At 31.4% G+C, this 12,966-nt stretch overlaps 1 protein-coding gene across 1 annotated transcript; it reads left to right on the forward strand.

Annotated features, from left to right (window-relative positions):
* The first annotated feature begins 1,591 nt into the window (after positions 1-1,591).
* LOC142635606 (uncharacterized) lies at positions 1,592-3,466 on the forward strand. Its single transcript, XM_075809745.1, has 2 exons — positions 1,592-2,453; positions 2,538-3,466. The coding sequence occupies exons 1-2, from the start codon at positions 1,592-1,594 to the stop codon at positions 3,464-3,466; spliced, it is 1,791 nt and encodes a 596-aa protein (XP_075665860.1).
* The last annotated feature ends 9,500 nt before the right edge of the window (positions 3,467-12,966 follow it).

Raw genomic sequence — 12,966 nt, forward strand, 5'->3', positions numbered from 1 at the left:
TATCAGCAGTTGGTCTTGTTCCTCCAATTGAAGACACATGAATGCATAACCATGCAGTTAAGGTAAGTAATGGAGAAAAAAGTTAACACGTTTAACCTCTAGGCTCTAGGCTCTAGCTAGTGCTGCCCATCAAAGTCAAAAAACATCGTCTTCCAAATCAAGCAAAGGTGTTCAACACTGTAGAAATGCATCAGTACTTTTACTTTCTTGGTTAAATTCACATTCCCCTTTTCTATATAAGTCTCTAAGCATTGGAAGTGGAGGATAAACTGTCAGTTCTATGCAACTTCTATTCGAAAACATTTTTTTTTTAATCTTTGCAGGTCTTCTAGCTAGTTGGATCTTAACGACAATTAATTGTGTAGTTGGGGCCGGGAGTCAGCTATTCAGGTTTGCTTAATGATATTAACTTAACATCATCATTATTATTATTATTGTGAACTTACTGTGATGTCTCGGGCTTGTTTTTTAACACCATCTTTGTGTGAGCACATTTGGCATTCTATGTTGGAAGCTTTATCATGTTTTACTGCGCTAGTTAAAATTTAAACTGAAAAAATTAATTAACCATGCTTTAAAGACGTTGATTTAGAATTTTTTTTTTATTTAATTTTTTATTAAAAAAAAACAATTAATTGTCTTGACGACTTTGATATTTTCAAATTTACATTTATACAGCGGTCCTAATCTAGTAAGTATCAGCTAATTACAACTTTATAGTTTTTACCCAAAAATTAAAAACTAAAAACTAACAGACACTTCAAAGGTCATTGCGCATTCAAGTTTTATTATCCGAAATCAAAATAGTGATAATAATAATAAACAATGGAGTAGTGTTCGTAAGATCCTTATTATAATTGATAAAATATTATCAAAATAAACAAAAAATCCATTAGGATCACATATATACAAAAATATGCAGATTATATAGTTTATAAATTTATTAACATCTGTAATAGTTTAGAAGAATTAATGTAACAAAAAAATTTAATGGACAGTGACAAATTATAAATAATGTAGTGTTCATAAGATGCTCATAAATGATAGTAATATTTTATCAAATCAAAATAACAATAACAAAAAATACGTTAGGATTCCAATATATGTAAAAAGGCCACAAGAACCATCAGATATAGAGGAATTTTAGGCATTCTACAAATTTTATATATTGATATGTTAATTTTTAAGCACAAGACAGAAAAAGTAATCAGAATATTTATATATTTATAATGTTATTAATATTTACATTTTTTTTAGAAACAAACACACACACAAGAGAAAGGAAAATGAGTTTTAACACAAATGCACACCACAACTACACTAAAAAATTATTGTAACTTTTATTAATATTTACATTCAATTCAACATTAATGTGTAAGTTTTTTCAATTAAAGTTGGTATTAGATACAATTGTGTCAATTACATCTACATAGGTTTTATAAGTATAATCTAAGAACCAAAAATTATACTTGGTAACAAAAACCTACTTCATCTTCTTGCAGCGTTTCTACCCGTTGCAAGAGAGATCATGGTGAGGCCTGAACTTTCCATTAAGAACATATTGGACTTATGGACTAAATGAAACATCGAAATGCTAATACTAGTGAATTTTTCCTTGCAAATCATCCTCACTCTCTTTGGTGGCCGCAGAAGATACATTCCTGGCTTTTGGATAAGATTCACAGTATGGTCCTCTTACTTGCTGTCCAGTTCTATTGGAAAGATTGTTATAAGCAAACTCACTACCATAGATGCTAAGCACAGTGTACTAAATGCAACTCTTTCGTCAGACCAAACTGATGTCCACCCTGAACTGAAAGCGTTGTTGGCACCACTTGTCTTTGTGCAATTCGGAAACCCAGATGGCATAACTGCCTACTCAATAGAAGATAATCGTTTGGGGTTGAGGCAATTAATTGGCCTACTCATCCAAGTAGGTGTGGTAATTTGGATACTTGTTCGGTGCTGGACAAAGTATAAGATCTCATTTCTTTTGTTGCCAATGTTTGTGGCTGGTATAACCAAGTATGGAGAGACCGTATGGGCTCTCAGGTCAGCATTCACTGGGAATTCTGGCATAACCGTTTCAGAAATTGACCAAGAAGAAGCTGTTCCTGGTTTACTCCAACAGCTACCCGAGAGGATTTCTGGTGTAGAATTGATCTTAAAGGCTTATTATCGGTTTAGCTGCTTGAAGCCTCACCTTGAGAATTGGCTCTACAAGCCTTTATATGAGTCTCTTCCATGGATGTCCATTGATGCATATTCAGCTGAGGATGTCTTCAGAATTACAGATTTTGAACTTGGTTTCATGTACGATGTGCTGTATACGAAGGCGCCTATTATATATACATGGCAAGGTTGTATTCTTCGTATCATCAGTTTCTTGAGTTTAGTTTCCACATTATGTGGATTTGCAATCTTGTCTCGCCAAGACTCCCACAAAATTACAGGTAAATGTCTTGTATTTACATATGTGGTGCTAATTGCGGCAGTCATACTAGAGCTTTATTAGATCATACAGCTACCTTTCTCAGAGTGGGCAATACTCAAAATGGTGAGGCACCATAACAAGCCTGTGGTGATGAAATACTTGCGAGCTCTTGGCCTAAAGTCAAGAAAGTGGAAAAGATGGTCTAATTCATTGGGACAATTCAATTTGTTCAGCTTTTGCCTTCATGACCAGAAGTTGAAGTATAGTAGGATGATTAAGTTTAGTGGTATCGACATGGAGTTAAGAACGACCATGAATAGGATACGTGTGGAGTTTCCTGAAGAATTGAAAGAATTGATAGTGCATGAAATGAAAGAGGTGGATAATGCAAGAGATTCAAAGCCTATCACACAAAGGGGTCAATGGGCACTTGAAAGGTATGGATGCCTCAACTATGAATTCAAATGGAGTGTCAAGAGAGATTTCGATAAGAGCATTCTCATATGGCACATTGCAACAGACATTTGCTACCATTCAAATGTTCAAGATGGCATTCCAAACTCTCAAATTGAAATGGGTAAATTGTTGTCAAACTACATGATGTATGTTCTAGCCATGCGCCCTCACATGATTTGTACCACCACAGCAAATATCATATTCCAACATGCCTACACTAAAATTATGATACTTTTAAGGACTAGACCATCCTTGATAAAAGATGAAGGTGAAGCTTGTAGGATTTTCAGGATGGAAGAACTTCCCAATGAATGTAGCCTGGATAAAAATAAGGAAACCATGGTCACATCTAATTGGTATGTACTAAGAGATGCACAAAGACTCTCCAGGAGTTTGATGAGAAGGGATAACAGATGGCACATCATTAACAGCGTGTGGGTGGAGATGTTGTGCTATGCAGCAAGTAACTGTCCGGTGGATTACCATGCTGAACAACTACGGCGTGGTGGGGGTTTGATCACTCATGTCTGGCTTCTCCTAGCCCACAAAACTGATAAGTTCTATAATAGTGACTAAAGTATTTGTATGCTGTAAAGGAATTTTTAGCAATTATATTTTGGCAAAAAAAATAACAATAAACACTTGTAACCTTTGACTGAATAGACTCCAATAAAGTCCTATCCATTATAGGGTAAAATAGCTCCCTTTTGGCGCCAACATCAAGCCAATTGATCAAGGATTATTGTTGATTTGAATTCCAATTTTACTTTTGATTTTAATGCAAGTGATTACAAGATTTCTTTCCATATTTGTTTTAAATCTAGAAACCTACTTAAAGGCTCTATTAAATATCTGTGATGTGTTTAATTTTAGAAGCAAAGAGCTTTATATCTCAAGTGGTATTTTTATTGTTTCGAAAGAAGAAGTTTATAGTTCAAATTCTTCTATCTCAACTAACTAACAGTAAAAATAAAATAAAAAATTCAGAGTCGGAGGAATAATAGAACTACTTATAGTTTATGGTGGTATAATTACACCTTTTTTTTGTTGTTGTTGCTTGGAATTACTTTTTGGCACATCTTCTAGCTACCCTACGACTTTTAAAACCACATTGTAAAAAACAACTAGTCTATGAAGACTTTGCCAACTTAGAGTCCGTTTAGATAGAACTTATTGCTGAAAACTGAAAACTGAAAATACTGTACAAAAATAATTTTTTAATGTGTAAAAATTACTATTCATCTCAAAAAGTACTGTTCATGGGCCTAAAATCACTGTTCATGGCCAATGAACAGTGACATATGCGCGTGGAAAAAAAAAAATTGGGCTGGACGTGGACGTGCTGTGCTATCCAAACGCATTCTTAGACTGCAAGATAGCATGAGTATATTTGAATTTCCGTCGATGACATCCCATAAATAAGTTAAATAATGTGTACCACAGGAGCTTCCAAAAGAATTTTTTAATAGTCTTGTGCTTTTATTTTTTAATGTATTAAGACGATTTAGTTCAATCTTGAAGATGCTTGAATTCAATGGCTTAGGACCCATTTAGTAATGTTGTTCTAGTAAGTTGTTTGTATTTTTTAAAAATATGTGTGAGTAAAAAAATTGTTCTGAAATACATGTAATATTATTTAAAAACTAAAAACATGTGTTTAAACGCATGTATCAAACGAACCATTAATTTTCCCCCAAATCCATCTTATATTCTTACTTTTCTTTCCCCAAAACCACACCCACGAGATACACCCTTTTTCAAAAATTATACCTAGTACTCTCACTACTACAGTGTTACTATTACTCAAAAGTGGCACCAAAATATGAAGAGAGGAGTTCAAGCCATTTCTTAGCTAACTTTGAAAAATATGAAGAGAGGAGTTGTTGATGTAAATAAAATATAATTTTAGAAATTTCAAATTTCAAAATTTTAGAGTGTAAAATTCAAAAATCTACAAAGTTTAGGAGTGTAGTTTGAACTTTAATCATTAAATTTTCTACTTAAGATGTCTTTGGTCCTACCTTTCCTTCCCTAGACTAACATCCTGCTCCGTCACTGCTTGAATTACAATGTTGCTTGCGTGGACCCAAAAATTGTCATCAATGTTTATTGTAGCTCATTGTAGTGGTGATCAAAAATGGAAAAAAAAATTATAACTTAAAAAAATTAAATAAAAAGCATGACACTAAGCGCACTTTGTATATTATTGGCCTCCGCTCAAATGATTAAGCTACCCTTTCTTCTTTCTTTTTCTTTTTTTTTTCAATTTAGGAGGGGGGGGAAGATAAACTACCTTTTTATTAGATTGTAGAAGATTTAGAATGAGATAATATTAATACGTACTTTTTTATTTAGAGCAATTTTCAAAGCGGACGTCATAAATTGAAATTATCTCTAAAAAATATAAATAGTCTTTAAAATGTTGGGGTATTTTTATGACCGTGATTCACATCTCATTTTAGTAAATTAGTAGTTAGATTTGGGTTTTTTGGGATAGTTGGTTTGGTGCTCACACTGATGAAACAATCATTGACCGCTATTGCAATTTTTTTTTTTTTTTTACCTTAGTAAAATGTAACGAGTGAAGTTAGTAAACAAATAATTAGGAAAATAGTTTTTTCATGTTCACGTAATTTAGGCCAGGAATTATATACATTGATGTGAGAAATATGCTAGGCGATTATTAGCAAGGCCAAGTAAATATATTTAGCAAGATTAAAAGAATAAATTCATCTACGCCCAAGTAAATATATTAAGTAGAAGATCTAAGCTAATAATTGTATTTAGCAACATCATTCGAAGATGGGCGCGCGGTAATGTTATATTAAGAAGGTGAGATAGAAAAGGGAGAGAAACTTACGATACTAGCTAGTATGTATTGACGTAGATAAAGAGTAACCAATTTGTCTCACTTTGCCGAAATAAATGTTATGTACATGCAAGAGGTCAAACTCAAGAATTCTCGCCGAAGTGCTATTGGCAGTTGCTACATGTGAGTCTTTGGTCCCCTATCACATTAGCACTACAAAAAACGCGTTTTTAAAATATGAGAAAGATAATGTACAACAAATTTCTCCTTGTGAGATATTAAGTTAAAAAAAGAAGATGGCAAAAGATTGGTGAGCCGTCTCCACACTATTCATCAAAAAGCAATTTAACAGACTGTGAATTTTCAAAATTAAAAGAGGTAAAGAAGAGTATTGATTGCCTTCACGACCGAAAAGACGAACCATACTAGAATTTCCAAATGGAATGCATCGACCTTAATAAATAAATGGTATGTTGCCAACTGTTTCCATTTAAAATATGAGAAATATTATGTTTATTATATTTTTACAACAAATTTTTAGTTAAAAAATTGTTAAGGTTATTATTTGCGAACAAAAAAGTAAATTTGTAGACACAACACTTCTCTTAAAATATATAATACAATGTAAAGCGGACTAAGGAGAAAGTCAAAAGGTAGAAGATTATTTTTTAAATTTTTTTTTTTTTGGTAATGTGAAACAAAAAATTTAAGAAAGATCAGGAAGTAGAAGACCAATTTACCCTTAGAATTTGTTAATATTTTGTTTGACTTTTTTATTTTATTTTAAGAATGAATATTTTGTTAGACTTAATATCTAAATTAATGAAGTAGATAACTAATATAATGAATAAACATCTTCAAAAGAAAAACCACTCCCGAAGGAAAAATTTTGAGGTACGTACTCCGGAATAGAAAATCCGTAGAAAATCCACAATTAGAAGAAGCAGTTACAAACTTACACAATTAGAAGAAGCAGTTACAAATTTACAATAATCTATATACAAATCATTTACAGTCCTATATTCCTTATGTAACCTTCCGATTGCATTTTTGCCACAGTAATCTAGAAGTCCTTTACGTGAAAGAACCTTGTTTGTAACAACCAAACCTCTAGAAATTAAAGACAATGATCTATTGTCGAAAAACAAACTCTTAAGGTTTCAGCAATTAATAGTTTACGCTCAAAAGTGAATAAATTACAACAAAGTATTCTATTTAAGCTCAAGGGGAGGGTTTTAAAATTTTTCTTGGTACGACAGCTTTTTTTTTTTTTTTTGGTACAACTGCTTTCTTTATCTTGAAAATGGTGCTAAGAGGGATATATTATATGGGTATATTTAAGCGTGATAGAAATCAGATTTTTTTTTCTAAATGGGAATCAATTTTTTTTTTTTTTTTTTTTTTTGTAATTTCACTCAAACAAGTGTCGGCGCAGCCTTTTTAAATGATTTGCTTGTGCAAGAGTCTTGGTTTTGCTTGACCAAAACCTCTGTTTCTATAAGTTCTTTATCAGCTTTTTGACACAATCTTACATAACATAAGTTTAACTATCTTACAATAAAAAATAAGGTGTGTTGTACAGAATATAAAAAAAAAAGTGTGTTGTACAAGTATAATAAGCATGTACTACAAGAAACCTAGAACAATGGGCCCAAATCTATTATGCTTATATTCTAACAAATCACATTCCTTTTCGGACAAATGATTGTCACAAGAAATTTGTCAATTTTGAAAGCTAACACTATTTTCATTAAGGTTATGTTTGAATATCGCTTATTATTGAAAAATGAAAATTAAAAACATTGTAACAAAATAATTTTTAAATGTGTGAATAGTACCGTGAGACCCAGTTTTAAAGTTATTTTTGCTGAAAAAAGTACTTGCGGGTCTCGTGAATAGTGCACAGACCCACACAAAAATGCAGATTCAGAGACGCTTTCCTTTTCAGTCTAATCCAAACATGCAATAATAGTACTCCATCACGTAGACAATTGTGATAAAAGTTGTGACTTTTTGATATAGCTCTATATTTTTTAAAAAATTATTGGAAAGTAAAGAAAAAAAGAAAAACAACTATGATAATATATATATAAGCAAAACATTATTAGAAGGTAAGTATCTTCAGTTATTCTTCCAATTGAACAAAAATGAAAGCATAACAATGCCTGTAAGTAATGAATAAAAAAATTGAATGTTTATCTTCTATTACGACCCCATCAGAGTAAAAAAAGATAAAAACATCTTCCAATCAAGCAAAGGTGTTTTACTCTGTACAAATGAAATGATTTAGTACTACTTTTGCTTTCTTGGTTAGATTCACTTGCTTTCCCTTTATAAGTCTCTAAGCATTGCAAGTGAAGGGCAAACTTACAGTTCTATGTATGCAAACTTCGAATGAAGAAACATCTTTCAAAACAAGCAAAGGTGCTCAACCCTGTTGAAGTGCATTACTTTTCCTTTCGAAATCCTTGCTGTCCTTTCGAAAGTTCAGTTGTCCATAATAACATTTTTCTCTTTGTAGGTCTTCTAGCTAGTTGGCTCTTAACGACAATTAATTCAGTGCAGTTGCCAAGTTGGAGCAGGGACTCAACTATATTGTCAGGTTTGCTTACTGATTTTAACTTAAAAATTATCATCATCATTATTGTTAACTTAATGTGATGTTTAGGCTTTGTTTTTGAACGCTATCTTTGTGTATGCACAGTTGACGTTATATTTGGAACCTTTATCCTGTATTTTACTTCGCTAGCAAAATTTTACGTGGACACAATGACCTGATCTAGTAAGTAACAAGCACTTAAAAGACCGTTAATTGCTCGTTCAAATTTTATTATTTAGGGAAAAAACAAAAAAATAAAAAACCATAATACCCTTCCATTTTGTTCCCATTTCTGCCATGGGAAAGGATTTAAAAATCTGCTGAGCCTACAAAAAGGCTAAGCAACGAGGTGCGTGATTTGTACTTTTATTTTGATATGCAAGTTTTGTCAACACTTCCAACTTCTTTTTTTCTTCTTCTTTTCAAGTGTATATATGTGTGAAGTTTCTTTTTAAAGACTTAATCTCCATTTTTGCTGAAAGTACTGTAGATAAATGTTAAAATTAACTGAAATAATACAATAGAATTCATGAATAGTACCAAAAAATACAATGTGACCTATGAATAGCAACAAAAACAAGCCAAATAGTAAAATAAGTTGGCTGTTTAATTTGGAGTCGAACATACACTTAGAGTGACCAACATGCCTAAAGTGCATGGTGGTAACATTTCTAGCTTCTGGACCGCGCATTTAGTGATCATTCCACACATAAATAAATATTTAAACTATTATTTATTGATCAATTTTAGCTCAATTTGTATGGAAGATATGTTGTGAGTTTAAATAAATAAATGTATATGTGTACTTGGGAAACTATACAATTTTCCGGACTTACAATAATATTGTACTTCTTTCTTTTACACATTACAATAATATTGTACTTCTTTGTTTTACATAAATAGTAACTATTATGTAAAAGGCAAAGAATGTGTCATTATAATTCTAGAGTATTGTAAAAGGACGAGTTTGTTGACACCGAAAGTCTTTTTTATAGATTTTTTCACTTCTTCTCTTGTATTTTTATGTTATGGTAAATCCAGTTGAGTACTACCTCAAATGTTATGTGAGTGAGATGTAAATATTTTTGTGATTTTCCCTTTGTTAATTTGTAGCAAGACTCATCCCATTTATACTTGATAAAATATTTTTATGTTATAGTAAATCCCCAGTCGGGTACCATCTCAAATGTCATGTCATGTGGGTGAGATGTAAAAATTTTTGTGATCTTTTCTATGTCCGTAGCATGACTCAACCCATGTATACTTGATAAACTATGATAGGGTGCACGTCAAACTTTGAAAAATCACACTATATAGATGAAGATATAATTTTTAAATTTTGGTTAATTAAGTGAAGTAGAGTACTTTTTCTTTTTATTTATACTTAATGCATTAAATAGTATTGTATATATATATATATGAGAGAAAATAAATTTTATTTTTTATAAAAATAATCAGTTAATTTATGTTTTTAACTGGCTCTAAAAAATCTTGTTTTTTTAATATGAATTATGAAGAGATAAGGAAGCCATCACAATTGACAACAATATTAAGCCAACGAAAGGCACAAAAGTATAGGGTAAGTTTGTCATAAAATGGATACTTGGAATTAATGTTTTTTCCAGTTATTGTTATATTGTTATTTTTTTAACGAGAATTTCAACCTATGACTTCCACTTTTGATAATAGCTATTGTTATAAAGGTATAATCATTGTTTATAATTTAGATATAATTGTAAGTGCACAATTGCACCTGGCCCCAAGAACAGTTACGGGCTCAGGCCCAATGAGCCTTAAACAATATGATTTGTAGAGCGTGGGCTTGAAACCCAGGTTAGAAGTGTTTGAGGATTAAATGACAAGCCAAAGATTGTAAACACTTGAAAACAACAAGGAACACTGTAAATCAACCTGCTCGGACGTAAGCCGAGAACTGTTCTTATATTATTTCTCTCTCTTTTTTCTCTTTCTTTCTTTTTTTTTGATTACCAAGAAGGGATTTCTATTTTTGTTCTAAGGTGCTCCTTAAATACTCCTCTTTTTGATACTTTGTACACGTGTTGCCCCAACTCCCCCTTAGCCTAGATATTTCTCTTCTCAGTGCCTTTGAATAGTAACCAGAAGTTTCCCTTCCACTGTTCAGGTGTCACTTCCCCATTAATGCGGCCAGGGTGGTAGGTGCAGGGTTTTTAATGTGGAGGTGACAGCCTTGATCCTTGGTGTTTCTCTAACATCGGTGCTTCTAGGACATTCAAGGATTTACCCCTTTTAACCATTGGTTTTGACCATGTCATTGCCTAACGTTTATCATGAAGTCCCGGGTTCTCCGGTGTCCGTCCGAAGAGAAACTCACCCTCGGCTGGATTCTCGGATCCTCGGCATATGGGCCGACCCGTAGTACTAACAAGTTCCAAACCCAAGAGCAGGTCGGCCTTCCTTAGCATGGCCCAAAGGCCCACATCCCCATCAGGGTCTTTTTACTCCCCACAATAATTATACTAAGACTAAGCATATCTAAGTAAATTTGATATAGTGGGTTCCAGTTAGCTCAACTAGTAAAGTCTATGATGGTTGAATAAGAGATTTGGGGTTTAATCCCCGCCTACACCAAAAACTGATTGGTATCTTGGTCTGATGACAAAGAACACCATAGGTTGAAATTCTCTCAAAAAGTAAATTTGATATAATAAAAATATATAAATATAATAAAATAAGTGCAAGAAACTTGAATAAAATAAATAGAATTTTTCATATTTCTGCCAGAAATATAAAATTTTCAAATTATCATAATTTCCTTTTTTATTATCGTTGAGAGTAATTTTGAAAGTCAAAGATATAAAATAAACTATATATTATATTATATACTATTTAACATGATTGTGTAACTTGTGTCAAGTGGATGATTTCTCTTCTTTTTTCTTTTTTTTCTTTTTTCCTCCTTATGCCGTGTCCATAGATGTTTTAGTTTTACTCCTTTATTTTACATTTATTTTTACTTCACCTAACGAAAGAGTCCTCAACACAATATTATAATATAAAATTTCAGTCCTCTAGATTTTAAATATTTTCAATTTAGTATTTCGTTAACTCCACATCCATATTTACTGCCCAAAACAACGTTGTTTTGGCTATAATTTAATATTTATTTTATTATTTATTTCTTAATTTTTTTAAAAAAAATACGTTAATTAAAAAAATTCCTCTCTATCCCAAGGAGATTTCCCAATAAGTATTTCACGAAACACACACCCAAAAGGCCCAAATATCAGTTTTGCACATTCTCAATCATAGTTTCAGGTGCCATATACAATGCTGCGCCCCTCAATTAATCCAACCTCCTATTTTTTCTCTCAAAATCCGCTATCATCACCACAAAACTTTCACTAGTAGCACTCACAACTTCACAAGCAACACATTCTCAGACATTTTTAGAATTTTCAAGCTCCTGTCCCTCGAACCATTTACAGAAAGGACCTTTTGGTCATTTTCCCTTCTATGAAATTTCTAGTTCTCTGCCGGCTTTAGGCTGTGTTTGGTTCTATGTAAAATGTTTTCCAAATGTAAAATATTTTTAGGTGAAAATATTTTTTGGAAAAGAAAATATTTTCAAGTGTTTGGAAAAGAAAATATTTGAAATTTGTGAAAAAATTTGAAAAGGTGCTTAAGTCATAATTAAGCGTCTTTTTTTATTCATTTAAGTTGTGAATTCAAATTTGAACGAATAACACCCTATCATTTAGAATTTGTTGTGAAAATTTTGTGGACATAACATTTCTCTTTTAATTATTAGTCCTTTAATTCAAGGAATCTAATATGTCATTCACCATTCAAATTTCCAAAAATATGATGCTCAAGAAATTTGATGTCCGGGAATATAAACATGCTAACACGTTTTGTTAAATTAGAAGGGTTTTTTTTTTTTTTCCTTTTCGTTTCTAAAAAAGAGAAGAAATTTTATTTTTTTTGAGTTGGAAAATAGAATTAGAAGGTTATATATTTAAGGATGTGAGATCATCATGTTTAGTTTATTATTAAAGACTCTTACATAAAATATATATTCTTTTCAAATATCCTTAGGTTTATAATTGCAATTTCAATACCTATCATTTTTATGTAATTTTCTACAAATAAATAATATGAGCAGTGAATTAAATCAAATATCCTAAATGATAATCTAATATTAACACCCTATGCCAAAATAATCATTTCAAGTTTTTTTGGTTTATCAGAACGTCACAGTGTCACACTGTCATTCAAAACTATTTATTTTCCCAACACTAAAAACTTCAAATAGGAGACAATAATCCAATTTTTTTTTTATAAAAAAAATTCCTTAAAGTTGAATACAATAATAATGTTTTTCAAAAAAAGGTTGAAAACATAGCATAGAACATTGAATAAGAAAAACGTATATTTTTTACTTAGTGAGTCAAAGAGTATTAAATTTTGCCTATAATTTTAATTTTCTTTTTTCTTTTTATAAAAAAAAATTTCTGTTACCATAAGAATGTGAATACCTTTTTTTTAAAGCACAATCGTAAGAATGTGATATTTACATTGTCTCTAAACAAATGTGAATAATATTATACACTTTTATGCAAATGTGTACAATGTTGTACACATTTATTTAGTTTACAATGTAAATCTTACATTGATAGTACAATATAA

Source organism: Castanea sativa, chromosome 1 (genome assembly GCF_040712315.1).
Source record: "Castanea sativa cultivar Marrone di Chiusa Pesio chromosome 1, ASM4071231v1".
NCBI classification, from domain to species: domain Eukaryota; kingdom Viridiplantae; phylum Streptophyta; class Magnoliopsida; order Fagales; family Fagaceae; genus Castanea; species Castanea sativa.

What these genes read in the sequence shown, in the direction of transcription:
- LOC142635606 (XM_075809745.1), top strand. Translation starts at nt 1,592, where the DNA reads ATGCTAATACTAGTGAATTTTTCCTTGCAAATCATCCTCACTCTCTTT. An exon ending in AGACTCCCACAAAATTACAG is followed by an intron (nt 2,454 to 2,537) that starts GTAAATGTCTTG and finishes TACCTTTCTCAG; the next exon opens with AGTGGGCAATACTCAAAATG.